The 27,966-nt window shown below is 41.6% G+C and overlaps 1 protein-coding gene across 6 annotated transcripts in view; it reads left to right on the forward strand.

Moving 5' to 3' along the window:
- The window catches only part of fhod3a (formin homology 2 domain containing 3a), a 91,349-nt gene that overhangs the window by 44,462 nt on the left and 18,921 nt on the right, over positions 1 to 27,966 (forward strand). For 2 of the 6 annotated variants that reach the window (XM_005940890.3, XM_005940892.3), the window contains exons 4-19: positions 6,497 to 6,564; positions 7,336 to 7,441; positions 8,408 to 8,502; positions 9,700 to 9,811; positions 9,926 to 10,020; positions 10,336 to 10,479; positions 12,602 to 12,837; positions 14,173 to 14,289; positions 14,478 to 14,909; positions 15,851 to 15,910; positions 16,317 to 16,451; positions 16,757 to 16,807; positions 20,308 to 20,531; positions 23,089 to 23,406; positions 23,574 to 24,268; positions 25,875 to 26,015. In XM_005940890.3, coding sequence (XP_005940952.1) covers positions 6,497 to 6,564; positions 7,336 to 7,441; positions 8,408 to 8,502; positions 9,700 to 9,811; positions 9,926 to 10,020; positions 10,336 to 10,479; positions 12,602 to 12,837; positions 14,173 to 14,289; positions 14,478 to 14,909; positions 15,851 to 15,910; positions 16,317 to 16,451; positions 16,757 to 16,807; positions 20,308 to 20,531; positions 23,089 to 23,406; positions 23,574 to 24,268; positions 25,875 to 26,015 — 3,029 coding nt within the window. The remainder of the gene's footprint in view (positions 1 to 6,496; positions 6,565 to 7,335; positions 7,442 to 8,407; positions 8,503 to 9,699; positions 9,812 to 9,925; positions 10,021 to 10,335; positions 10,480 to 12,601; positions 12,838 to 14,172; positions 14,290 to 14,477; positions 14,910 to 15,850; positions 15,911 to 16,316; positions 16,452 to 16,756; positions 16,808 to 20,307; positions 20,532 to 23,088; positions 23,407 to 23,573; positions 24,269 to 25,874; positions 26,016 to 27,966) is intronic. The other 4 variants (XM_005940891.3, XM_005940894.3, XM_005940893.3 and 1 more) reach the window with 4 other exon arrangements.

Consider the following 27,966-nt stretch of genomic DNA (forward strand, 5'->3'; position numbering starts at 1 on the left):
AATACCTCAAGAAGAAAGGGAGACAACTCTTCAGAAAAAGTTTTATATAATTCAGCAGTAAGACCATCCGTACCTGGAGATTTATTATTTTTCAATAGCCCAATTGCATCTTTGACTTCTTCTAATGAGATGGGTTGATCACATAATATAGAATCTTCTTGGCTGATAGATTTAACATTCAGCGATTCTAAGAGATGATTTGTAGCTTCCTGAGAAAATGTAGAGCTATAAAGTTCCTTATAGAAATGACTACAATATTTAGAGATTAATCTGTAATCCTCTGTTATAACCCCATTTATCATTAATTTGCTAATATTATTTATACTTGAGTGTTTCTTTTCTAAACTGAAGAAATAATGGGAATTACGCTCACCTTCTTCAAGCCATTTAGATCTTGATCTGATAAAAGCTCCTTTTGCTTTGTCTGTGTATAAACGATCTAATTTATCTTGTAATTTAGCAAGGTTCATTTTATCCTCTTCAGTTAAAGTGTCAATTTGTTTATTAGATAACTGTGTGATTTGAGAGATTATATTTTCTTCCTCTAATCTTTTGGATTTGCATTAAGGCTGCCAACCTTCCTTAAATATTTGCCAATTTCAAATTTTAATAATTCCCAGTTATTTCCATACTTTAAATCTTTTTGAGCTATAGACCAAAAGTTTGAGATCAGTTCTTTAAGCTCCTTTTTCACATCGTCTTTTTGTAATAATGAGCTGTTGAGTTTCCAGTATGTAAATTTAACAACAGAAGAATTAGATAGAGAAGTTAGATTTATTTTAATATATACATGTATGGCTTTATGATCTGTTGCTGGAGAAGGCCAAGCACCTACATCTATGCTATTGCTGTCAAAGCTCTCTGAAACGAACCAAAAGTCTATCCTTGAATGTCTCGAGTTAGAATTGTTGCACCAAGTAACATGCTAGGTAAGTGTGTTTTAATCTCATGATTCATATAATACTGGTGATGGATTTTTAGGCTAATAGTTAGGCTAACACATTTACCTCTCATCTTTTCTTTCCTCACAAAACCGATAGATCCTCCACTTCTTTTAAGTGTCTCCCAGCGCAATTCTTAGCGTATTTTGGTTCTTGCAACTGGTCCGTCGAGTTATTGTCTCCCCAGAAACACTTCACTAGTGCTTTTGGAAATCTGTTTTTTCCTATTTCTGTTTTCTTTTTTCCTATTTCAGTTGCGTTTTGTGTGCTTTTGCAGCGTTTTTCTTATTGCTTCTTAAGTTGCAGTCTGTTTGGCCTCTCAGGGCCACCGTATGCTTGCCATCTTACATCTGGAAAACAAAGAAATTGTGAAAGGCTTGAAAGAAACAAAATACAGAGATGAACACTAAAAATTCAGCAAAGACCTTTAGTTTTTCCATCTACTGTTCACCTCATCAGAAATGGTCTCATTAGAAGGGTGGCTGTCAAGAAGCCATTCTTAAGGAGGTGAAACATATTAGCTAAATTATGCATTCTTACTAAAATTTGATCTGGCAGCAGATCAGATTTTAATGAAATGATTTGTCCTGGATGACTGTTCGAGCCTTCTAGAGTTTAATTCTCATTAGTTTGTCCAGTGCAGCCAACTAGTTTTTTCTGTACTTCACACATTAATGTAAGCTATGAATTGGATTTGAGTCATGAGCTGGAAGAGCTACTACGTCACTGACATTCTGGTTTCCTGTACTTCACCTTTATGCATTAGCTAACTTTAGGATCAGGAAAGTCATTTAACATAAAGTCAGCTCATATTGTAAAACCTGTATTCCCTGTTTCTAAATGACTGAATGAAAGTTTGATATTTTAATATAGTAATGTGTCAGATCCACACTCAGACACCGTCCATGTATCTATGCTCTTGCTTGATTTGGAACAGCCAACGTTCATTTTTGCAAAACACCAGAATAGTTCAAAACAAGTCCAGTCCTATCAGTGCTGCTGACATGCTCCTGATGCATGGCAGACATTTGGTAAAGGTTACACCAACAGGCCCATTAGTGGCCTGATGACAAAAATTACATGTGACTGTCTGAATGAACCGTGACACTCAAGAGTCAGACATTTTTACATCAAGTGGCCACTTGATTTCCAGGGAAACCTAGAGAAGGGAGAACCAGGAAATCAGCCTAAACTAGATAAACTTACAGCAGACCCATGCATGTGATTTCTTATGTATAAAAACATTCACTTGTATATGTGTACTCAGTTCTCTCGCATGCTTTTATTGTTGTATGTTGACTGCCTCTTAGCACTAATCGCTGGATGATTTGACTTGAGTATTTCTGCTGCAGACTATCACAGATATATAGTATTTCATGAATGCTGATCTCACAGAAAAGAGACACAGGCCTGTAATTCTTCGCCTGCGTGAGGAATGATAATGATTCTGACCCTGGCCTTGGGTTAGCCTTGCCTAGCTTAGCAACGGTTACCACTGAGCTCCAGACAGCAGGGCAGACTGGAAGGCTCCAGGCTGGCCCACGTGCGGTCCCACATCAGGGGGCGTGCACCCTGTCTGTCCCTGCTCTTACATCTATACCTTTTTACCCAGCCTCCCCCCAAAGAAGGGAATTGGAGGATTTGTCATCAACACACAAACACACACACGGGTTTCCAAACCCCCTGCTGACACACAGTGGAATGCACAACTGTTTATGCACACAAAGGGACAGTATGGACACCCAGATAAACAGATGTTGGGCTTAATACAGAGCACTTAGGAAAATTATTCTTGCAGTCTGTAGTCATAAGAGGTGGAAAATCAAGAGTAACATTTAGCAAAGCATCTTTATGGCATGGTCTTGCCAAATATTTAACTTTATTGTTTTCATCAGTAGTATTTGTTGTTTCTCAACCCTTTAGCATACAGACAGTATAAAGCACACATGAAAACTCAATCCCAGCACATAATGCCCTGAGAAGAACCCCCTCCCCCCAAAATCCCTAATGAATCACAAGGAATATTAGACTGTAATATGTCTGTACTGTTATTCCACTACAGAGGGTACTCTGCTTACCTGTGCAAACAAACATATATCTGTGATGAACTGCAGCCATAGAAGTGTAAATGATGAATCCAAGTCTGAAAAGTGAGGTTAACATAAAAGTTCTTAAAACATCTTTTTAAATGCCCATCAGGGCACAAACATACTCATCTCAAGGCTTCATAACCAGATTTCACTAATCAACGGATGAAGTCACTGTGGGTACATCTATCTTTGTCCAGTCTACAACAGAGGACTACAACAAATTTCCACTGACATCCGGCCTCCGTGGTGCTTATTTCATCATCATGCATGACCTTCCAAAGAGAGGCTGTCAATGACAGTGTGATTGTTCACAGAAAGTAAATGTTAGTTTAATCTCTTCTTCATTCATTGTTACAGGTCTGTAATCCAGTGATGATACAGTCAATGCAAAAGTAATAAAAAAGACGGTACTGCAACTTCAGATACATCTGGAACTTTGTAAAAAAAATGGTAACATTATCTAAAACATTCTAATTTCTGGAGTTTAGTATAAGTCAGGACTAAGTGTGCCATGTTTTGAATTTAACTGCCCATCTTTGGCCCTTTATTTGGTAAAAACAAATGTTTTTGTTGTTTTGCTATGTCAAATTATATGAAAAAGAAAGTTCTTTGAAGTTTACAGGCATCATTTATGGACAGCTTTTTTTGATGTCCCACCCAATGTTCCCTCTAATTTTTCATGTGTCTGAGCGAACACACATACTCTCTGAGCGGTCCCTTGGACCACTGTGAGCGACGGCAGACGTGTGCACTGTGATCAACGCCAGCATCGACTCCATCCAAGTTGCATGGTTTATTAAAATAATCAAATTACAGCATTTACATTTGTTAGACTACTTTTAATTAACTGCTTTAGCCCACTTACACTGAGAATTAAAAAAAAAATCTTGTTCATGACCTGTGTAGTACCGTATGTTAACACTATTGGAAGTAAAAAGAACTTGAACTCCAATTTTGAAAACAAAACTTTATTTTTCTTTTCTTTTTTTAAATAAAGCTCTGACTTGTATTATGAGTATGAGTCTGTGGTCTGGGAGAGAGTCCTGTAACTCTCTGTCTGCAAAATACAGTATATAATGACCACTGTTGGGCAATTAATTATAGAGTTACTTCTTCAAAAAAGTAACTGAGTTATGCAAACAACAAAGTTTTTTGCAGCTGTTTACCTAAAAATGCAGCCAAGGCGTTTTTTTAAATAAACATTTCAAACTATTTACAGAACAATCAGCTGTTCTGCATCAAATCTGATGCCACACAAATTATTTGTGCCACTCCAAAAAATAATTTCTGTCCACTATGAGATAAAGGAGAACAACAGCCTGATACCTGCAGGCCTGACAACAGGAGATGTATGACTCCTGTAACATTCAGCAGTCGCCTCGTTGTTCTGACACACACAACAAAACTATTGACTACACTACACACTAACTACACAAGATTTGCGCTAAACGTTGCAAATCTCTCACATCTCAAAACACAGCCGTCACTCCTAAAACTTCCCCCCTTCCTAAACAACTAAATGCCATGTTGCCATATCATTTTTTTGATTGGTCAACATGATACATTTTTTGACCAATAGGAAAGGCTGGGGGGTTTGTTGGTTTTGTTTTTGCTCACAGGCGGAGAGCGCTTTTGTTTCGTAATAAAGCTGTTCTGTGTACGACAATCATTTCTGGAGCTTGTCTTGTTCAACCAGTCTGATGTAGATTTGCTGCTCTTCTTGGGTTCATTGTCTTGTTGCATTAACCAATGTCAGCCAACCGTTAAGTGCTAGACAGATGGTTAGAATTCACAATAACTGCAAGGTGTCCAGGTCCTATGGCTGCAAAAAACAAGCTCACCACCCCTGCACCACAGTACTTGATAGCTGGTATGTTTGTGATGATATGCTGCGTTTCGGTTTACTCTAAACGTGGTGTTGTGCATTATAACCAAACATTTTCACATCTGTTCAAAGGACATTGCTCCAGAAGTCTTGCGATTTGTTCGAATACACCTTTACAAATGTGCACATATGTTCTTTTAAAGAGAAGAGACTTCCTCTTGCCAATTTTTAAAAACAAGCCATACTTTTTCAGTCTTCTTCTATTTGTACTGTCAAGAATTTTTACATTTAAAAATGTTAACATGTTAAGTGAAGCCTGTAGAGTCTGAGACGTAGGTGTTGAACTGCATTTTCCTGGCACATTAACTCCTGGGGGAGATCTGCAACTGTCTTGAATGTTTTTCCACTTTTTAATATTTTTTCTTATTAGACTTCAAACAGTTTGGAAATTACTTTGTAACTCTTCTCAGATTAATTGGCAGCAGCAACTGTTTCTGTAAGATCATTGCTGATGTTGTCCTTACTTGGCGTTGTGTTGACGCACATCTGAATGCTCCAAAACAGCAAACTGCCAAAATACTGCTTTTACAGAGGTGCTTGCTGATAATCAGTTAATCAAGTTCATTTGATTAGCAGCACCTGGCTGCTATTTACCTTCTTAATTCCTATGGAAACAGTAAGAGTGCATTTAGTTTTTCCACACACCGTCTCTGCATTTTGGCTTAATTTTTGTTAAATAATGACACAGATGTAACATGTCATGTTTTGTCATTCATCTTAGGTTTTAATTACCCAAATTTGGGTTATTTCACTTTTAAGAAATAACTAGATGAAAGTTAGTAATCTTAACTAACCATTATTGCTGTAAAACTTGTTCTTAATCAACTATTATATAATAACTAATATGTTATATAATCATATGACCTTAAACAATGGTTATTATAGACTGTTGCCAGTCATTTTAAGGCCTGTTGTAGAAGTACAGCGATAACGTCTTTGTGTTCATGGATAGAAATAACAATAATATCAGCATCATGATATACGAGCCTTTAGTTCTGAGTGGTTTCCGTGTCGTGACCTGAATACCTCAGCGATGAAGCCAAGCCAGCAGCTCATTAACATTCCAATACAGCCCTAATCACCACTGCAACTGTGTGTGTGTGTGTGTGTGTGTGTGTGTGTGTGTGTGTGTGTGTGTGTGTGTGTGTTCGTGAGAGAGAGAGCAGAGAGAGAGTCAGAGAGAGGGGAAAAGAGAGATCATGCACGTGTTGCTCCGCGAGCGAGGACGCGATGAAAGTGTTTGATGAAGTGCCTGCCTCAGGTGATTACAGCCGCGTGGGGTGATTGGTTCCATCGAATCGCACCTCTCCTCTCACATCTCGGATGCTGTTGCGCAGCTTTTTTGCACAGCTGAGGCTCGTTTTGCTAACAAGTTTTATTGATCGACTCATCGGAATGAGAAGTATGAGGACTGGCGAGAGATGAAAGATGCACAAGCAAACATAAAAGGCAGCAAAAACGAGTGCGAGAGCTTTAAGGTGGAGACGTTTTATTCGTTATGGTTATGCATACGTTCCCATGTTTGTTCACTTAACCTCAGATAACCATCTATGTGTCTTTTTCTGTCTGTCCCTCTGCAGAAAGACTATATAACTCCAATGGACGTGACTTGAGACGAGCACTCTTCTCTCTAAAGCAAATTTTTCAGGTAACACACTCTCTCACACACACAAACACAAACACACACACACATTTTTCAATGCAATTACCGTGAGTACATTGTTGCAGAATACAGTCGGTTATTGTGGCCACTGTGTGCTTCTGTGATGACAGGATCTCCATCAACGTGGCGTTTCTCTCTCTGTCTTTGTGTGTGCATGTGCGCGTGTGTGTGTGTGTGTTTGCATTGAAATTTGTGTGGGAATCTTTTATTTTAAGTGGAGAAGAGTTAGCCACTGTAAAAAAAAGAAGAGCTCTGCAGCACAAACAGAACAGAAGCACTCCGTATGTAAAAAGACAGTGATTCAGCAAACGGAGCAGCACTGTGCAAACTTCCAGATTGTTCAAAAAAGTGCAGCATTCAAGCTATTAAAAGTGGCCCTTTTTTGCAACTAAACACTACATAAAAAACCCTCCATGCAAGCTCCATGCTTATTTCCTACCACCTTCTCCTCAGAGGATGCCTGAACCTGGAGCTTTAACGGTGCACATGAAGGTGTTTTTGTTTCTTTAAGAAATGACACATAAAAAGCAGAAAACTGTAAAAAACCATCTCTGCTGACAAGTGTGAGTGTGTATACCAGCTGGTCTGATCCCAGAGGAGGGTTTGAAAATCTGTGTTGTGTCAACTTAAATCTTAAACCTCCACATCACTGACATCAAGTGGCAACACAAGAAAATGCATTAACTGCATCCACGAAATTACGAGCTCGGTTCTGGTTATCCCGTGCTTCCTCTATTTGTGCTCATTTTCCTTCAGGATGACAAAGACCTGGTCCATGAGTTTGTGATGGCTGAAGGTCTGACGTGTCTCATCAAGGTGGGAGCAGAAGCTGACCAAAACTACCAGAACTACATATTAAGAGGTATGGTCTCTTGCATGCTGCATAATGATATATGCTAAGAATAATAACAATAATATACTACATGCTTAGATCAGGGGGGTCATTCTATCTTTCTCTGGGGCAACACTGTGAAATGGGACTCACATCAAGGGCCAGACATTTATTTTAACATGTTTTGAAATCCTGTATAACAATTAACAAACAAGATCAAATGATATCTGATGATTCTATTGCCTGAAATTGTCTGCACATAAAAATAAAATTTGCCCGTAGTTCTCAGTGAAAGGACTGGCCTCTGAGAAATTTACCGTGCTGTAGTCGTGTGCCTCTGTGGCTCAGTGACTTTTTAAAGCAAACACTCAGTCTTTATGGCTCTACATCTTTGCCGGCGTGTGGACAGAAGCATCCAAGTGAAGACAATAATTACGGAGACACAGGCTCTTTCCTTACCCTGTCGAGATGTGGGCTTTTCAGAGTTCCACTTCTCTTGAAATAGCCTGCATTCAGCATCAGCTTTTCCTTTGTGTCTCTCAGCTAGTCTAGGCACATGTGGTCATGACAGCATGTCACGACTGATTTGGACATGTTACTTAGAAGATATGCATGAAAAATAAAATTGTAAAAATGAGAAACAAATGCAGAAAAACTGCATTTCGAGTGCTTTAAACAGAGTTTTTAACCCTATTATTATTTCTGCTGAATATTATTATAAGATGGCAATACAAAAAGAGCAATGTAATGGAATTAAGTCATGTTTGTCACTCAGAGGTTTTCTATGGAGCTGTTAGTCATGGTTGGTGCCATCGTTGTCATGACTGATTTTCTCAGCATAATCAGAATCACTGCTGTCACTGTAACTGATTTTATTGCTGTTATTTAATTCATTTTGGTTCTTTTTTATTTATTTATTTCATCTTATTTTATTTTATTTTACAAGTTCTCAGTCATCTTTCCGTATACTTTTCTGACTTTTCCTTTCTTCCTCAGCTCTCGGGCAGATCATGCTCTACGTGGACGGGATGAATGGCGTCATTGGCCATCCTGAGACAATCCAGTGGCTCTACACTCTCGTTGGCTCGAAGGTATCAAGTCAAGCATACATCCTAAAAAACTCAGAGGACACACACACACACCACCCTGACGTTGGTTAACCAGCCATTGTTTGCAGAACATTATTTTTAGCGTTTATCCAAAGAAACACACACAAACACATACCCTAATGATTGTGTTGTGTGTTTCCAGCTGTGGGTGGCGGCTTCTGTTGGTTTTGTGGTGTCCTCGTGCACTAGGCACCAAGACACTCATGCTGGGACTGTTTTCCCTACACTACCACCCCCCAGGTTTCACTGTTGTCGCCAGCGTGAGAACATATAGCAATAAAATCTCCAGAGGAGGCGCCTTCCGTGTCGAACGCTGGAGTAAAAGCATTCAAAACCCCTTCTTCGACTTGAAGCGATCTTCTAGTTCACAGCAGATGAACCACAGGGCTGTAGGCGTAGCCACCCTGCACTCTCCCTTTCATCCAGGGCAGTTCTAGTGGAATTTGGCCTGCGATTATTTCCCCAAAACAATGCGCTAGACCCCTGTTGCTCCTCCTGCAGACTACGGGCCCGTAGGATGATGGTCCCACCATGAGTAAAGGGAGTTGCTCGCCAACAAGACATTGCCCCATGTCTTGCCCTAGACATTGGCATACTATCAGACTATCTTAGGTGGGATAAATTGCGCCGCAGTACTAAAGTGAGTATGTTGATCAGCATTTACTTACTTGAGATTTTTTGGTAGTGCTGTATTTTTATCATAGATGGGTATGTGAGAGTCCATGGTCTGGATCATATAAGCAGTATAAGCAGAACAACTACGGTTCTGCAGCATCTGCAGCCATCTTTGTTAACGAGTTCATGAAATTCCTTCCTAACCCAAACCAAAACCATAATTCCTAGTTGCCTGATGATGTCCGTTACAATAAAATTAACCAAAATGTCACGTTGCCTAAATTTTAAACCAAATCCTGTAAAATGTAATTTATATTATGAAGTTTCCCCAGACCAGCATCCCTAAAACAGAGGCTCACAGTATAACTGTATAAATAGATTATGTCCCCGCAGCATGATTATTACAAGCACAACACACACAAATAATGAAATAGCATCTGCTCGTATGTTTTGGTTGCCACTAATGCTAAACATGTGAATTCTAAATGTTTAGAGTGGATGAAGAGAGCAATAGGAACACAGTTGTCCATACTTTATGCAAGTTTCTTTATATTTCCACCCTAGTTTCGTTTGGTGGTGAAAACAGCTTTGAAGCTGTTGCTGGTGTTTGTGGAGTACTCAGAATCCAACGCGCCACTGCTGATCCAAGCCATCACCTCTGTGGACATGAAGAGAGGTACTAAAAGCTTAACATGCCACCATGTGCTGAGGGCTTAAAGTAGAAAGATACTGTAGTTTGTCTGCATGATAATATTTTTGAAGTAATGGAATTTAATCGACTGACTTCTAGGCAGCAAGCCATGGTCCAATGCTATGGAGATCTTGCATGAGAAGGATGGAGTGGATACGGAGCTTCTCGTCTATGCAATGACCCTCATCAATAAGGTTTGCAAAGCTATAGTTTATGGCTTTGCTGAGTACTTTCTTGTGTGGATATAAAACATTTTCAGTTTTATGGAAAACGCATCTTTGTTTTCTCCAGTAAGTGATCAGTTGATTGACTGACTTTGTGTTTTATCATTTTGCATGTAGATATAAACTGTATTGCGAAGTTTTAGTCCTGCAGCTTCAAAACCCAAAATGAAAAACTTAAATATATGATTATGTGCATCAAAGCAGTGTTTTAGTCATTAGTGTTTAAATGTGCAAAGCGTTTTAAACCTTGGTTACATCTTGACGACGTCTCCTTTCTTTTTACAGACTCTTGCAGCACTGCCCGACCAGGATTCATTTTATGATATGGTGGATGGTCTGGAGGAGCAGGGCATGGAGACCGTTTCCCAAAGACATCTGGGGAGGAAAGGAACCGATCTTGACTTGGTCGAGCAGCTTAATATATATGAGGTCTGAGACACTCAAACAAAACATTAAAAGCGGTTGAAAATGGGTTATTACTGATCCCTTTTCAGCTTGTAAATGCTGTACTAATAGCCCAAATAAAGGTCAGAGTGCCATGTAAAATATAAAAATAAAAACAGAATCTTATGGTTTGTAAGTCATTTAAACCAAACATAATAGCTGAAAATAGTGCAAAACTTTATATCAAAGTCCAGTTTTTGTCTATTTAAATTGGTGGCATTTTTCTTAATGCTCATTCTTTTAGGCTTAGGATGGCATTATCTTGTGAAAAAAAAAAAAAGTATAAAAACGTGTCATCTGGATGGGAGCATATGCTGCTCATAAAACTTTCTTTGGAGATTATGTGTCGGAATTTCAGGAGTAGGACCACCCCTCCAAACACGCTCCTTCCGGTTGAAATCTATATAGGTTCCCCCAGTTCTGCAAGCTGTTCATTCTCATTTACGTGCCCCACCCTCCCTCCTTTTGTCATGGTCCTGGGCCATGTGGGCCCAGTAGTCTTAGTTTTCATGTATGTTTGTATTTTGTTCCTTATTTAGGCCATGTTTTCTGAGTTGCCCTGTTGTGTTGTTCCCTAAGTGTTTTCCCTTCATGGCTTTTACCCCCTGTGTGCCCCTCTGTGTATCTGTGAGCCCTCATCTCCCCTCCTCGTTTCATTCCATGTTTCCCCAGCCCACTATGCCCGTGCTCTCTCTCTCCTCCTGCTTGCACCTGTGTACTTCCTGTTTTACTTTGACAGTCTCCCGTCAGTGTTGTTTACTCCTGCCATGTCTTGTTATGTTTATCTGTGTCAGCTGTGTTCCCATGTGTGGCCACTTCCCCTGATCATCCCTCTTGTGTATTTAGTCTCTGTGTTTCATGTAGTCTGTGTCGCGTCGTCTGTGTTTCCACCCTCTATGTTTCCATGCCCGGTCTATTGTATTTGTAGTCATAGCTTTGCCTTAGTTATTCCCAGTTTAGGTTTCTGTTTAGCCGCGCTATCCCTGCTGTATTTGTATACCCTGCCATCAGCCACAATAAAAGGCTCGCTTTTGTTTAAAGTTCACTCCCGTCTGCTCACCTGTGTTCGCACCTGGGTCCACCATACACCGCACGGTTTGTCACAGCGCACCGTGACACCTTTTTCTCAATTCTTTAACTTTTTAATTTCTACTTAGTGCATGGGGATCTGCAAGGCCCGGGAGCCATCGCCAGTCTCCTTCAAGGCCTTCCCCAAACCGCAGCTCACTTCATGTCAAAGCTTTTTCACCTACTAAAACGCTGTCAAACCTAAAATGAGGACGTGGGCCCAGCTAGTGAAATACATCCTCCAGCAATAATGGTGCCTTCACAGTTATTGTTTGAAAATCACAGCGTTGAACAGTGGACCTAAATGCAGACGTGGAGGCAGAATGAATAAACAAATACAAAAACATTTTTGGTTTTATGCTAAAGTCCTAAAGAGTAAGTTCAGTAGCAAAGAACACACTCGTAGAGATGGCTGTAGTATACATGGAAGCAGTGTTGGTCAAGTTACTTGAAAAAAGTAATCAGTAACTAATTACTGATTACTTCCCCAAAAAAGTAATCCTGTTACTTTACTGATTACTTATTTTCAAAAGTAATTAATTACTTAGTTACTTTTTAAAAACACGATTTACAACCTGAAGAGGTTGTAACGCGTTACTGCCCATCTCTGCATGGAAGGTTAACAGATGCTATGACAAGGAGTAAAGGGAATGTCAGGGCTATTTATACACGAGGGTAATCAGGGAAGTGGAAACACAACAGTAACAAGACTCAGCTGCACTCAATCTAGACATGGAAGCAGGGGAGGGAAGTAAAACTAAAAACAAGGCACGGGTGATAACTAAAAATAAATAAATGAAACAGAAAGTGAAGAACAAGAACTATAAGAAGCCATAATTTAGTCTCACAGCATGTTAACTTTGGAAATGTGTGTTGATAACAAGTTCCACTCATTAGACCAAAGGATCCAGCATTTTTCATTTACCAAAAAATCTACAAATTTTTGATTTAGATTTTGGTCAGACCACTTTGCTTCATTTAAACCCTAACATTTTTTTTAAGTACCACTCACTTTACAACCTGTCATGTCTTTCCCCAGACGACCCTACGGCATGAAGATGGTGATGATGACAGCCAGCCTCCACCAATGGTACGCCGGGACCGCAGGCGAGCCAGTGTTGGGGGCGGGGACAAAAGACATGGCCTGGAGAGGAGGCGGAGCCGCAGGGCTTCTCTTGGACGATCCGGTTACGCCTCGCCCTGCAGCCCCGCGTCCCCACAGAGAGCCGGCTTCCAACCTTTCAATGGAATCAGATCTGAGGACGTGAGCGAGAGGTGAGGGTGGTGGAAAATAAAACAGTTGCGTATCACTTATTAAAATCTAGGTGCAGGGTTACTCAAAAGGTGTGGTGACAAAGCAAACAAAAAAGCGATAGTTCTTTAATATGTTCTCATTCTTCAGAGAAGTTCTGACTGTTTTACTGCTTTCTGCTCCAGAGCACTGTCAGGTTACCTTCAGTCCATGTAAGTCCAAACGTCACTGAGCCTCTGCTCCTCACAGACCTGCTGTAACAGCTACCTATGTGTCCTCCCTACTCACAGCGTGGGTTTTCCTGCTGCACCTAAACCCCACTGCAGACTTCTGCTGCACTGGAATAAAAATAATTGTTTTCAGCAGCTGCGCACGCCTTCGGGGTTTGCTTGCAATTCTAATAGAGGCGAACACGATATTAAACCAGCACAGGCTTTTCTCAACGCTGTGTGTAAGAGCACAACAAAATGGGATCAGGATGGGACTTTAACTGTTTACTAAAGGCAAATCTTTCATCTATTGATCCTCTTCTCCTCTTTAGATTTGAATATAATAATAGACGAAGGATTAAATGTAATCTGCTTTTGTCACATTAGTAGACAAACAATGGGGTTTAAGAGCTAAATCGTGCACACCTGAGCATACCTGTGAATCCTGAAAAACGGGTTCAAACGCGGTCAGCTGTACTGTAAAAGATACATTTTTATCCCGTGATTTATTTTTGAATGAATCTAATCAGTGGGTGAAAGCTGTTTACGTCCGGGACCGCATCCTGCTTCGTATTATGCACGCACACAAGAAAAACAAACCCAAGTTTTATTGACCATCCCATTCGTCACACACACATGGCTGTGGTCTTGTGGAACAACACCTGGCAGCGCGGACGGACTTGACTGCAACAGGACTCATCTGGTTTCACTATAAAACAGCGCAGCAGTTTGGTGACAGCGATCCCCCAGCCGGTTTCTCCTCTCAGCATTCCTTTCCCTCTTTCCTTGTTATCATGTTCTGTGTTCATGCGCATGTAAAACCACCTAACTGGAGGCATGAAGTGTATAATCAGAAACATTCATCTGCCATCTCTCCCCTTTTCATTTCTTGTGTGTTTTCTCTTGTCTTGCCTTGTCTTTGTTTGTTTTCCTTGAGTGTCTTAACTGTGACTTTTTAGTGTAGCCTTAAACATCTTCTGCACACATGACCCCTCAGCCATTCCATCCCTTTGCTCCAACACTCTTTTTTCTGTGGAGATTTCTATTTGCATGCTTATGTATCACTTCATCTCTCCCCTATCCTTACCTCAAATCGTCCACCTGTCTGTGTATTCATTCGTCCACCTCCCCACCCATCCACCTCGATAGAGTGGAGGAATGTGAGGAGGATAGCATTGAGGAGGAGAAGGAGGAAGAGGAAGAGGAGACTCCTGTGACTGAGTCTGATTCGGATGAGCAGGAGGGGGCTAATGAGACCACCTCCAGGTATTTTAGGACGTAGTGGTAACATAGCAATGAAATAATGCTTTCATAAAGGTCTCGAATGTCTCTTTAGTCCCTGCCTGTCCAGCTGGTTTGCTCTGGTGGCCCATGTCTGTTGTAGATTTGCCTGCCGGTCTGCTCAGTTCTGCTTTTACCCATTTATTCCTCTCGATCCATTCCTCTGTTCCTAGCCCCGCTAGACATCTTCCATCCAGTGTTCAAAGAACAACCCTTCAGTCCATCACCATCACGTCCAGAAAGGAGTCTGTAAAGGAGACAGAGCAGAGGAATTGGAGTGAACCGATCTCAGCAACAACTACCACCAGCAGCATTTCCTCCCCCTCTACCCCAACCCTTTCTCCCACTGTGTCCTGCGCTCACAGTCCTCCAGGACAGCCCTCGCTCCTGGCCACACTGCTGGCCAGAAAAAAGTCTATCGTCACTGTGCCAGCTACCAAGGAGGTGAGCCCGCCGTTGCGTGGCAGCTCGCGCCCCTCCCCCGACCGCCTGCCCTACCTGCCCCACTCGCCCTTCCACCTCTTCTCGTACGATCTCGACGAGGAGCCGTCGCCCCCGGCTCTGGGAAAGCCAAGCGAGGAGTCACCCAAACCAACGACTCCCAGGTCAGATGGGCAGCAAAGCTCACCAATGAATTCAAGAAGCTTTCCTTCTCTTCAGATGTCCTGCTTTTTACTTTGCCAGTTTCCACTTCTGCTTCTGGCTTTTTTTGTGTGTGTGTGTGTGTGTAGGCACCAGTTTGGAGCCACTTTGCATCTCTTTTGTTATTCATCACTTCCCTTCTTTTCAGTTCTTTCACCTCACAGCATCTCACCTTGAGTTTCTCGACTCTTATTGTCACTTTTCGTTCCTTCACGTCTTTTCTTAGTTCCTCCACGACCTCGATGCACTGCAATTTTTTTTTAATGTGCAATCCCCACTTGGCCTCCCAGTAGCATTTCCTTTCCCCTCTTTTCTAAAACAGCACAACCACTGTTTGCTTTTCTTTAACCCTTTCTCACTAGTCTCTCTTTGCTTTTTGCTGAAACGTTGCATTTCCTTAGCTTTATATTCTCCACGGTCCAACTTTACCGTCAGGCAAAGATTAGTTGTTAGATTTCTCTCTTTGTGGTTAAAACTAGATTTCCAAAAGATTCACACTTAATCTGTACCAAATTTGTCATGAGAACGCTGCATGAGTAATCAAGTGTTCCCAATCAGAAGTTGAATTACATGCATCAAGTTATAGATAACAAGAATCAGATGTTTTTTTGCTTTGTATTGCACACGCAGCAACAGAACCTTAAATAATATAACGTAAGCTTAAAAAAGAAAGCTCTTGTCTGCTCAGGCATAATAGCTTGACAAGGCCAAAGGTCTTTTTAGCGGACTCTTAGTGAGGACAGACGCCTTGCCTGAAAATTTCCAGGGGCATAATAGAATAAACACGACAGCAGTTAGCAATTAGGGTCACATTCATTTCTGGGTACGAGTTTTGCACTCGCCAGTTAGTCCATGCCGTGTTGTGCAACCCTGAGAGGTCACTCTCCCTGTTTTTCTCCCTCAGGAACGGAGCCCTGACGTCCTACTCCTCTCTCAGTACCCCGAGTACACCTACCAGCTCAAGGTGAGAAGCCACAGCAAGAACATGAGGTGTGGAAACATCCTTAAACTACGCACCGCCAGACTGTAAACAGGTTCACACACAGGAACAGAGTCATGTGTGTGAACCTCCTTCACGGACAGACTCACATGTGTAAAAAATACGGAGCATGTGCGGCCCCACCGTGTTTTCGTGCCGATGACATACTAAAGTGAATGTGATCTAAGCTAGTTGGTTCCAGATTTTAGTAAACCTAAACACATAGAGGCTGGTCTTATGTAAGGGGCATATGTTGTGTTATGGCTGCTTTATCAGAAGAGAGCAGCAGATTAAAACTCTGCTGCAGAAATCAGGATGACAGGGAATAGAGAAATAAAAATCAATAAATGAAGGAAACCTCCTTTTCCTCACTCTGTCTCTGCTCCTTCAGACCTGCTCTGGGAGGCCTTCTGTCCTCGTCCTACCGCCAGCACCAAGAATCTTTGGCAGCTGAGCGAGAGCGCCGCCGTGTGGAGAGAGAAGAGAGGCTACAGAAAATAGAAAGAGAGGAGAGGAACAAGCACAGGTGAGGCATCTTTGGTCATAAAATGCTTTATGTGAGAACAATAAATGAATAAAAGCCGTTTTAGTTTGTAGAATGAGTAATTATGTTTCCAAACACCGAAAACATATATATGTGTGTGTGTGTGTGTGTGTGTGTGTGTGTTGACCTAATTTCCTAAATTACTCAACAGTCTGACAAGAATAGATCATATCATACATAAGACAAAGGTGTGGGACTGTGGGTTAAACTTGTTAGACAGATCTACAGAGCACAGTGTGCGTGATATGATTGCTACCTTTTGAAACAGTTTGTTGTTCCTCTCACAGCCGCGGCTATGTGGATAAAATGGAAGAGGCCCGGCTCGCGCGGGAGGAGAGGTGAGTGTGTGTGTACACTAAATCAAAACAGCACAGAGCCGCTGAATCAGTTGGGATTATGTTTGAGCCGCTGGTTTGGGAAGCTCGGTAATAGCGTAATTGTTCGCAGGTTAAAAGGTGACCATTGCCTGCCAGAGGCTGGACGGGTGGGGGGAGTACTGAGCTGATTTTCTTTGCTCCGTCCGCCTTTCGTTTCTTTAAGAAGCTGTATTTTAACTGCGGCTCTCTGCCAAGGGCCTGATTGTTTTGGCTGTGTGCTGTGAGAAAATCAGGTTCCTGGATTTGTCAAGCCTCTCACAATGAATGGACGTGCACGGCCACAAACACACACACACACCAGAAGAATTTTCATGAGGCTAATAAATCTGTGTTTGTGTGCAGATGGGAATCACAGGAAGAAAGAGATTTACTCAGAAGGGTTAAGGAGGTCACGATCATATATATCAATAAGGGCTGATGACAACTGGGTAAATGCCATATCCTCTACGCTGGTCATCATTGACATTTGCGCCTTCTTATTGTTCTTCTTCATCTTCTCCACTCTCTGAGAGTGTGTGCCGAGCACTATTGCTTTTCTTTTTACCCCAGGCTTGTTTCACCCTCCATTTAAAGCTCAGTTAATGCAATAGCACACAGAGTCAATAAGACAGAGCGAAAAAAAAAAAGGTAAAGGTTGGATTCAACTATGAACAGAAGAAATAAGGCAGAGACGGACAGAAGCCAGAGCTGCAGATGAGCTGCTGAGTGAACATGTGGGAGATTTATCCACGACTTCACTCTGATTTATTTACGGTGTCATGGTTATCAGAAAATACATGACCTTTTTTTTTTAAATTCCCCAGCTTAGCGTTTAGCTGCCAAACAGCACTGGAACACCTGGTCACGAAGGACGTGCATAAAATCCAATGGCTTTAATAACAGACAACAAACAGCAACAACAACATACCTCAGCTCATCTAAAAGAGTCAGTTTACATCAAATTGATGCAATTAAAATGAGTGAATAGAGCGAAATGGTTAAAATAATTATACTATTACACCTGCTTCTGGACAAACAAATAAGCCTGTATTTAACTACGTTTATTTCATAAAAACACCATAAAAATAAAAACATCCTTTTGAATTTTTTCTTTTTTTCATTCTTTTTTCTTTTGCTAGCATTTTCTTAATGTACAGGGTGGGCCATTTATATGGATACACCGTAATAAGATGGGAATGGTTGGTGATATTAAAGTCCTGTTTGTGGCACATTAGTATATGTGAGGGGGCAAACTCCTCAAGATGGGTGGTGACCATGGTGGCCATTTAGAAGTCGGCCATCTTGGATACAACTTTTGTTTTTTCAATAGGAAGAGGGCCATGTGACACATCAAACTCATTGGTAATGTCACAAGAAAAACAATGGTGTGCTTGGTTTCAACGTAACTTGAATGGTATCACCAACCATTCCCATGTTATTACGGTGTATCCATATAAATGGCCCACCCTGTATACTGATTAGAGGGTTTAAGGATGGGTGGGTGTGTGAGTTGCTCGAGGGAGACCACCCAGTGACTGAGGCCTGGTGCAGCCTGAAAGACCAACATGGGCCCACCTTCCTGTGGGCACAACCACATGCAGGAAGGGCTGCAGGGGTCCGGTGCATAGTGGATTGTGTGGAGGTCAGAAGTGGAGGCTCTGGTGATCCGATTCCCTGTTGCCAAAACTGGCTGTAGAAACATTATGTCTTTATTTTTCTAAAACATGATGAAAACTGGCAGAATAAAAAAAAATGCAACATAAACACACACCTGGAAAGCACAACTTAGTCGAGTAGACCATCTTTAAATAAATTTCTTGCACATATTATGTTTGGACTGTTTTTTGTTTTTTTTTAAATAGAAATTAAAACATCGGCAACATTTTAACATCAAAACAAAGAAAAAATTAGTTTGGTAGCTAAAATACAAAAGTTAAACATGATCGCATTATGATTAGCTATAGCACTGATAACAAAAAACTTTGTTAAAGAGCACTTTAAGCTCTTGTGCGTACGTTTTTTAGAGAATATATTTTTTGACAGAAACACCGTTTAAATAATACAGGTGATAGTCATAGATGACTGCAGACAAATCAGATAACATAGGGAACAAGAACAATGCGTGTGTGAGTTATTATAGAGTTAGGCTAAGTGCTTTTCTAAACAAGCTCAGGCTTCAAGCGCTCTAAATGCTCACATTCTGTTTTTGTTTTCTATGTCTTTATATTGGGGAGCACAGATATCCCTAATATGGTCATGTCAGGTGCACAGCTCTGGGTGTAAGTAAAAGGCCCACCCACCTGCTGTTAAGTCTTTGAGCTGTGAGGGGCAGCCAATCAGTAGAAAAGAATGGTTTAAAAAAGCTACAACAGCTTTTTCCAGACAGACGATGTACTGTGGGGCTTCAACGTGGCCCAGCATAACATAAGGATTATTTTAAACTAATTGTCGTGTAAATCTGCTCCAGTAAAGGCCCAGAGTTGGAAATGAGCAGGTCCCCCTTTAAAGATGGATACAGTTTATTTAAAAGTGATTTGTTGGCATAAACAGCTGGAGCTTTTATGAGTTTGCCTGTTGGTTCGGGCACCTCGTGTACATTCAGCTCACTCACTCCAGCGTGCAAATGCAAACCAACACATGCTAGTATCTTCTTTCTTCAGACCTCTGAAGTGGACTGATGCTAATGAACCCTGAACAGAAGCTCCACACATTCGTGGTTCGGTGGGAAAGAGGAGGAGTTAAAAAGAGAGAGAGAGAAAGAGAGAAGGTTGAATCAATGCCCATAAATCTCCAATCTGGCTCGCTGGTTGAATGGCAACATTTGGTAGGAGGAGAAAGGGAGGAAGAGGAGAAGAGGAGAGAGAGAGGGAGGGGAAATGGACCTGAGAGCAGAGCTGATGGAGGCACATGTTGAACAGGTTTACTCTGATTCACTTCTGATGTTTAGCCTTTAGAGCAGCCAAACTAACATTAACTTCTCCGCATCTCTCTCATTCTTCTCTCCTGTCCTTCTCCTTGCACTCCCTCCTCCTCCTCCTCTTCTTTAACCTCCCTGTTGCTGCATGTTTCAACTGCTGCTGAAAGCTGAGCATTTGGATAGAGAGGACAAGAGGCTAGTGGGGAGCAAGACAGTGAACCCTTGTGCTGCAGGAAATGAGTGATGAACGCACCGAACGCTTTGTGAACGATTAATGGGGCGAGGTAGAGGAGAGAGGTGGGATTAGATTCTGAAGAGGTAAAGTGGCATGGCAGCTGCAGAGGGGAAAAAAGGCCGGGTGGGAGTTTGGGGTTTTTTTGTATTTTTTTAATGAACTCAGGTACTTTGGCAGAGAGCAGTGACAAGTGGTTTAGTTTGGGGTGATTTGGCATAGACTAACACTGAGAATGGCGCTGCTGTGAGAGCCGAGACAGACATTGTCTAAAGCTCTCTCTGTTTTTTTCTTGTTTTTTACATCCATCCTTTTCCTCTCTTCCTCTTTCAGGTATAAGAACGTGGAACGTCTGGCGGCGGAAGAGTATGAGAGGGAGCGCGTCAGGGTGTCGAGGAATCAACCTGCCGTCGACCTGAACTTTGAACCCTCGGAAGCCTGGCCTCCGTCATCATCACGCAGCAGCACGCCGTCTTCCTTCGCCTCCCAGGAGGACGCAGAGGCTGAGCTTGAAGCAGAGACCCCAACTGCCGTTCCCTGCACTCCACCTGAGACTGGTAGGATTGCTGAGAACCATGTTCGATGCATTGATCTGTCAATGAGGACGTGGATGATCGATTATTAGGAGATATAATCGTCTCTTGTTACAAAACTGTGGCCAGTTGGCACCGATATGTATTCTAAAATATTACTGCTACTGCAGACTGGTATGGATCCTGCACACAACAATATCAGAGCAATGTTTAGGTTCATACCTACCTACTATTTTACAGTCTTTACCTTACTATATAATGCACCTTGGGGCAACTGTTGTTGTGATTTTGCGCTATATCAATAAAACTGAATTGAAAATGCCATTGCTTTCTGCAAGATTTCAAACATAAATTGAGTTACAGCTCCTTAGTGCATGCAAAGGCAACATGGATCTACTATGATACATGTAAAGTTTTAGGCGTTAACGGAATCAAGATTGGGAGCAGAGATGGGCATCTGATTACTTTTTTCAAGTAACGAGTAAAGTAAGGGATTACTATTGCAAAAACGGTAATTAGATTACCGTTACTTTCCTGTAGGAACGCTGCGTGGAAGTACTGACCTTACTTTGAGTTTGATTCCATAAAAAGTGACAAAAACATTAGCATCCATCGTGCGTGGGAAGAAAACTTCTTTTTACAGCGAAAAAAACGGGAAACTCACAGAGAAACCCGCGGATTCTTCAACTGACCGCAGCACACCTGCACCAGGGTAAACCTCCGCCTACCCCAGTCCTGCTTTACAGGTGAAAATAGAGCAAAAGGACCGCTGAGTCTTTGACTTTATTTATTTTCTGCTGTGTTTTACTTGCATCTATTCGAAAGAGTGAGTGTAAACACAAAAAATATTTTATTTTATGTGCTGGAATGTGCAGAAAATAGCTTTAAATATTAAACAAATTTATTCAAGTCAGAGACTGTTGCATATAATTAAATTTTTGCTTGATGCATAAAGTTAAAAGATTAAAACTGATAAAACAAGTTAAAAAAAAGATACTTTTCCATTTGATTACATTTTGTATGATGGATTATGCAGAAAAAGTAGAATTGGGCTGAAAGATCTATCGCTTTATCACCTCTTCAGGTTGTAAATCGTGTTTTTAAAAAGTAACTAAGTAATTAATTACTTTTGAAAATAAGTAATCAGTAAAGTAACTGGATTACTTTTTGGGGGAAGTAATCAGTAATTAGTTACTGATTACTTTTTTCAAGTAACTTGACCAACACTGGTTGGGAGCATCCGCTTCTCAGTACCGAGTGCAACGTACCAAAAGAGAAAAAAAACGGCCTTCAATTCAGTTCATTTTATTGCCTAGAGCTGCTTTATATTGTAAAGGAAAGACCTTAAAACGATACAGAAAAAAAAACGAACAATGAGACAACCCCCTGTGAACAAGCACTTTGGCGACAGTGGGAGGGAAAAACTACTTTTTAGCAGGAAGCCATCTGTCATGACTAGCTGTTCCCGAGGGGAGGGTCCACTTCCACAGAAATCACGCTGTGGAAGAGAGGCAAATATTAATAATAACTAATGATTAAATGCATAATGGTGTATAAACACAGAGGGAAAAAATGAGTGAAGTAGAAACACCCAGTGCATCATGGGAAGTCCAACGCAGCCTAGGCCCATTGCAGTGTAACTAAAGAAGGTTTTGTGGTCACCTGATTCAGTTCTAACTAAAAAGCTAGTTTCTTGTGTCTGCGTGGTGCTTGTCAGACAGTTGCCAAGATTAATATGGATTTATTTTAAGGTTAGTAACAGTTTTAATGTTACCTGTAACCATAGACTGTGTGTACAGACGGTTGCAATGATGTGTGAAAGGTGTCCAGTGCTGCTGGCAAATACTTTGAAAACTAATAGTTAAAAACACAGGATGTCCTGTTCAGTTCCTATCTGAGGGGCCTACGGCACTTATTCTCAAACTTGCATGGTTTTTACTTTGCAGCTCACCATTTAAATTAACATACAGACGCGAGGGAAAAGAAGCAGCAAGAGGCAGACAGATTGTGGAAAGTAGTAAGAGGAGAGGATACTTTTGGAAAAGAGTGAGGGGATATAGGTGAAGGGGTGAAATGAACTTTTGAAAGACGTTTTTGAATGTGCCGTGCCAAAACATCCATGGAAGAAAACAGCCTCGTTTTGGGAGTGCACGCAAAGCCACAAACTGAAGTTGTGTCGCTCACACAGGCTGGTGTTTGAGGCCTCGCGCTGCCGTGTTATTCTAACCCTGCCGGTCTCAGTGCGTGGACTGTGCTGTTGAGTTATGGGTGTCTACCGTGTACACGTGTGTGTTTCGGTGTAAACAGGAACTTAATTCTTCATTTCCTGCTCATATCCTGGTCCTGCCACAGCCTGGCTTTGTGTATGTGCTGTATTATTTACATTCTGTGTTTTTGCTTTTCTTGTCACGAGCAACAGAGGTGCCTTTAAAATACATCTTTCAAACAGTATTTTGTCATAGATATGTCACATGTAGAGCCATACAGTATGTTTCTGTGTGACTGAACTTCAATGGAAGTTGTAAAAAAACATGAGAGGAGGTAAATAACTCTGTAAATAACTCTGATGTTTTTGTGACAGAAGAAGCCAACAACTTTAGTGCCAGCGTAGACGCAGAGGAGAAAGAGGCAGAAGCCACTGCTGAGGAGGAGGAAGAGGAAGGACGGAAAGATGTGGAAATAGAGGAGGAAGTGACAGCAGAAAGGGAAGAGGAAGAAGTTGAGGAACAGGCAGAGGAACCAGAGAAGGAGAGAGAGGAGGCAGAGGAGGACAGTGGCATCCTGAGCGACAAGGAACGGCAGAATGAGGAAGTAAATGAAAAGGACAACTGCTCAGCCTCCAGCATCTCCTCCGCCAGCAGCACTCTGGAAAGAGAGGAGAGGGGCAGCAATGAGAGCGGTGGGTTTTAAAAGGAAAAAGTGGAAATTAATAAATTTTTATGATTTAGATTTGGTTTCAAGAACCTGCATTTATGATTCATTTCACTCTAATGAAACTAGAAAGTCACTGAGCTGCAGTGTGCGTTTTGTTCCTTTCCGTCTTTAACCACATCGCCCTCTTTCCAGGCTTTAAGGAGGCAGAGGTGAATGAGAACTGCAACAAACTCCTCAACAGCAAACTCTTTATGCTCGACATGCTGTACTCCCAGAACAAGAAGCCCAGCGATGAGGAGGAAGAGGAAGATGTGGACAAGGAGAAGGAGGAAGGGGAAGGGGAGGACAAAGAGGCTCAGCAGGATGCAAACAGGCAACCTGGGGAAGACCAAGAGAAGAACAGCAGGGACGAGAAGTCGGACCATCGCGGCAGCATCCGACCGATCGCCGAGCGGTTCGGAGACTTGATCAAGGACATCAGCACGACTCACGCTCATTCGGACAGCCCAGCCAACGAGCCCCCTCCTCCCCCGCCCAAAAAGGAATCGGACACGATCTGGGACCAGCTGCTGGCCAGCCCTCGAGAGCTGCGCATCGGGGACATCAACTTCACCGACCTGACAGAGGAAGACGACAAGGACATCCTCGATGCCGTTTTGATGGGGGGCTGCGGCGAGCTCCCGCCCCTGCCCCCGCCTCCACCCTGCATCCCCCGCTTCCCTCCACCCCCACCCATGTTGGGCAGTTGCCCTCCGCCACCACCCTTATTTGGCAGCATGAGGCCTCCACCTCCTCCTTCATTTAACGCCCTAATTCCAGTGCCTCCTCCCCCAGAGCCGCCTCTCTTTAACAAAAAGAAGAAGACAATCAGACTCTTCTGGAGTGAGGTGAGAAAAAAACACTCACATTATAATTTCATTGCTGTATTGATAAAGTTTTGTTGGGATGGTGTGTAAAACATTGAGAAAAAGTACCGTGGAAATGTCTTGAGTTTTTCTTTGGACATTGGCTGCTTTAAGAACCACCTTCAGATCAGCCCTTGTAACTGGCAGTGAAAGATGGTGTTTTAATTCCAGTTGGAGGCACAAATCACCTCATCAGAAATGCTGTGAACAAGACATTCTTAAGGAAGGGAACGATGGAGAAATGGCTGAGGGGAGTCAAATTACACAAGAACTGGATGGAAAATTGGTGGCAACAGATCTTACGGAGTGATTAAAATAAATTTTGCTTCAAAGCTTAATCAACGTGTACACAGGAGAGAGAGGAGGTCAGGAGAGAGATGCAGCAGTGACTGTCTACTGTTATGGTTTAGGCTGTGTTTCAGTCAGTAGTGTTGAGTGGGCATCTTGTCCGAAATGATGGAATTATGAATGCAGAAAAGTACTAACAGATACAGTGTAATAAAATACCACCTGGAAAGCATCTGATTGGCTTCATTTTACAGCGTGTCTAAAACACACTGTCAGTGCAGCAAAAGCATACCTGGATAGGAAAACACACAATGGAACAATCAGTCATGGATTGGACTCCCCAGAGCTCAGACCTCAACATTATCGAGGCAGCGTGGAATCATCCTGACAGAGAACAGGATAAAAGACAGTCAATATCCAAAGAAGAGCTTTGAAAGTCCTTTAAGAAGCCCAGAGAACTATTCCTGAAGCCTGAAAGGAAAATACAGGAAAGTTTACCTAAAAGTGTTCAGGCAGAATAAAGGTGGTCGTACTGAATACGGACTTTGAAGCTTGTTATAATTGTACTTACTCTTTTTTTTTTACCTTTTTATACTATATTTCCAAGTGTGTTTGCTGACGTTGAAACAAATTGCTGTGCATATTTCCCTATTTCTATATATTTGCTAGCAAAATATATAGAAATGAGGGGCGGGTGAAGACTTTTGCATGGCATTATAGTATGCTATAATTCGCACATCATTTAAATCCCTTATTCAACCGACAATAACACATCAAATACAGGCAACAGGACATTGTTATTACATTTTGAAAAATATATTCCTACTGTGTTACACATTGTGAGCATTCAGGACCTGAGGTGTCCAGTCCTAGAGTATGTGTTAGTTTGTCTGGAAGTCTTTCGAGTGTTTTCTATTTCTTGCACGGTAGATTTATAACTTGGATCCGTCTGTGCAACAGTGAAGTATAATCACTTTCAGTGGTGATTTTTAATACTGCTCGAGGGCCTAAACAATATAAGTATTTAAGATTTATTCGACTACGTCCGTATTCTCTATTGCCGAAGATGCTATGGGCCAAAATACCAAGTTGATTTTTTTTTTTAAACTGCATGTTTCCATTAGCCAGTTAAGATGAAACAGTCACCAGAAACAATGACTCACTCAACATGTTCCTTTGGCCGCTGGTATTTGTGGTTCGTTGAGTTCAGAGTCTCTCATTTACCTCTTTTATTGTAGGAAGTGGGAGTCTGACACATGTCTCCATCTGATGCACTCATGCTTGTTTTGTTTGTGATCAGGTGCGTCCGACAGACTGTCAGTACAGGGACTACAAGAGGAGTGGAGAGTCATTCTGGTCCAAACTGGAACCGGTGAAGTTGGACACAGCCAAACTGGAACACCTGTTTGAGACAAAGTCAAAGGAAATACCAGTTACAAAGGTATGTAACTGTACGATACTGACTCCAAAAACTAGTTCTAGCAGCATCTAAGAGAAGTGCTGCGAGATTATCCATTTAATAACAATAATTAGAACTAGTTCAAAATTTGCTTTTTATATAAATTATCAAATCTTTGTCAAGCAGTTAAAAGTTTTTATCCATTATTTTTTTACTTTGAAGGCAGATTTTTCACAGGTTAAACAAGGTCATGTGTGTCTTGATCCTGATCAAACGGTGCAGTCGGTTGTAATTCTCACAAAGCCTCAAAATAAGAAAAATATGATCTGCAAAGAAGGGAAGATAAAGCCAGGCCTCTCGCACTTTGAACTCCTGATCCACTGCTACACCCCCCCAATATATTTTTGAGCTGAATGAGTTAGTAGTAGGTCACTTCAGTTCAGCTACTGGACTACAAATAATGTGACGGCATGATGGTGGTCTGTAGTTATCAAAGCAGCGCAAGCGAAGTGGACCACCGGTGCACTGGAGCCATCTGAGGTCAGGAGAAGCTTCATTCATGTTGCTCTCATAATGTGCATTCTTAACCTTCCTATTAAAATAACATGGTTAGAATATTTAAAATCAAATAAAGTTTCCCTTCTACAGCCGGTGTACTTTTGTGACACATATTTCTTTTGTCTCCAAGCTTAAAGGTACAGTCAGTCGTTTGTTTTTTATTTATTTAATAGAAAAAAAAGAATGTTGTACACATAAATTTACATTGAGTAGCGTGTAATTACGTCTTCCAACAAACTGATGTATTCTCATGAGCTTAATCAATACATGAAAAATACATAGGACTAGACACTGGTTTGTGAAGTCCCACCATCATGTATGTGGTTATATAGCAGACACATATGTAGTACAACAAAGTTAGAGTAAAAAGGGAACTCAGGCATTTGCGTCCTGTGGAGGCAAATTTTAATTCATGTCTGCACGTTCCGACTCTAAATATGAAGGATCATACCATTTTTCTTTTTATCATCTGAGAGGGGTCCTGTTCATCAAAGAAGGAAAAATGGAGTGGAAAAAACAAAACACGACCACTATCTGAAATAAATCTCTTGAATTGATTTCAGCGCTCTAACACACAAAAACATGCTATGAACATGCTTATTTATTCCCAATATTGTTGCAATTGCATACCGCCAGCAGAGTAGACATGCGACCCCTCTGTCTCCGGGTAGCTTAAAACTTAGGAAACATCAAACATATAAACTGTATTTACACATTGCATAGTTACAACAAGACACATGTTAATCCTCGTCTTGTTCTAATAAAAAAACAGTCACAAGTTTCTGTTTGGATGGCAAAAAGGTCTTGTGGTGTTTGTACAAACTCACATTGTGTTGTACTTAAATTCCTACACATTATATTAACTTTTCCTTCATTCTGGGAGTGCAGCTCCACGTTGTTGAAATTTCACAGGAAGTATCGTAAAAGCTCCTGTCTGTGCTACACCAGCACTTCATTTCTGAGTCACTAAATATGAGGAGTTTCAGAGGGCAGCAGATGCCACTTCCCATCATGCAGCTCCACGGGCCAGTTTAAGCTTCACCAGTGACACTAACAAGGTCTTTGCACCTACTCTGTTACACTGTTAACTGTTGACATGCTATGACTTCCTTCCTTTAATAGTTTATGATGGCAGTGAGGTTGATACCCCTACATTGACACTCACATAAATAAGAATGCACACACACACACACACACACACACACACACACACACACACACACACACACACACACACACACACACACACACACACACCTAGTATACAGCTAATCTGTCATGGTGTTTCCTGCTTCTACTGCCCATTTAGTTCCCACAGCTGTGATCAATGTAACCTGAGTGATGGGCCCTCTAATCCTTACAAGCCCATAAACCAGACCACACTGAGAAACGAGACGCAGAAAATACAGGAGGGAGCAAAACAGAGATCCAGCAG

The sequence above is a fragment of the Haplochromis burtoni genome, unplaced genomic scaffold (assembly GCF_018398535.1).
Source record: "Haplochromis burtoni strain Fernald_Lab_line unplaced genomic scaffold, NCSU_Asbu1 Contig_297, whole genome shotgun sequence".
NCBI lineage: Eukaryota > Metazoa > Chordata > Actinopteri > Cichliformes > Cichlidae > Haplochromis > Haplochromis burtoni.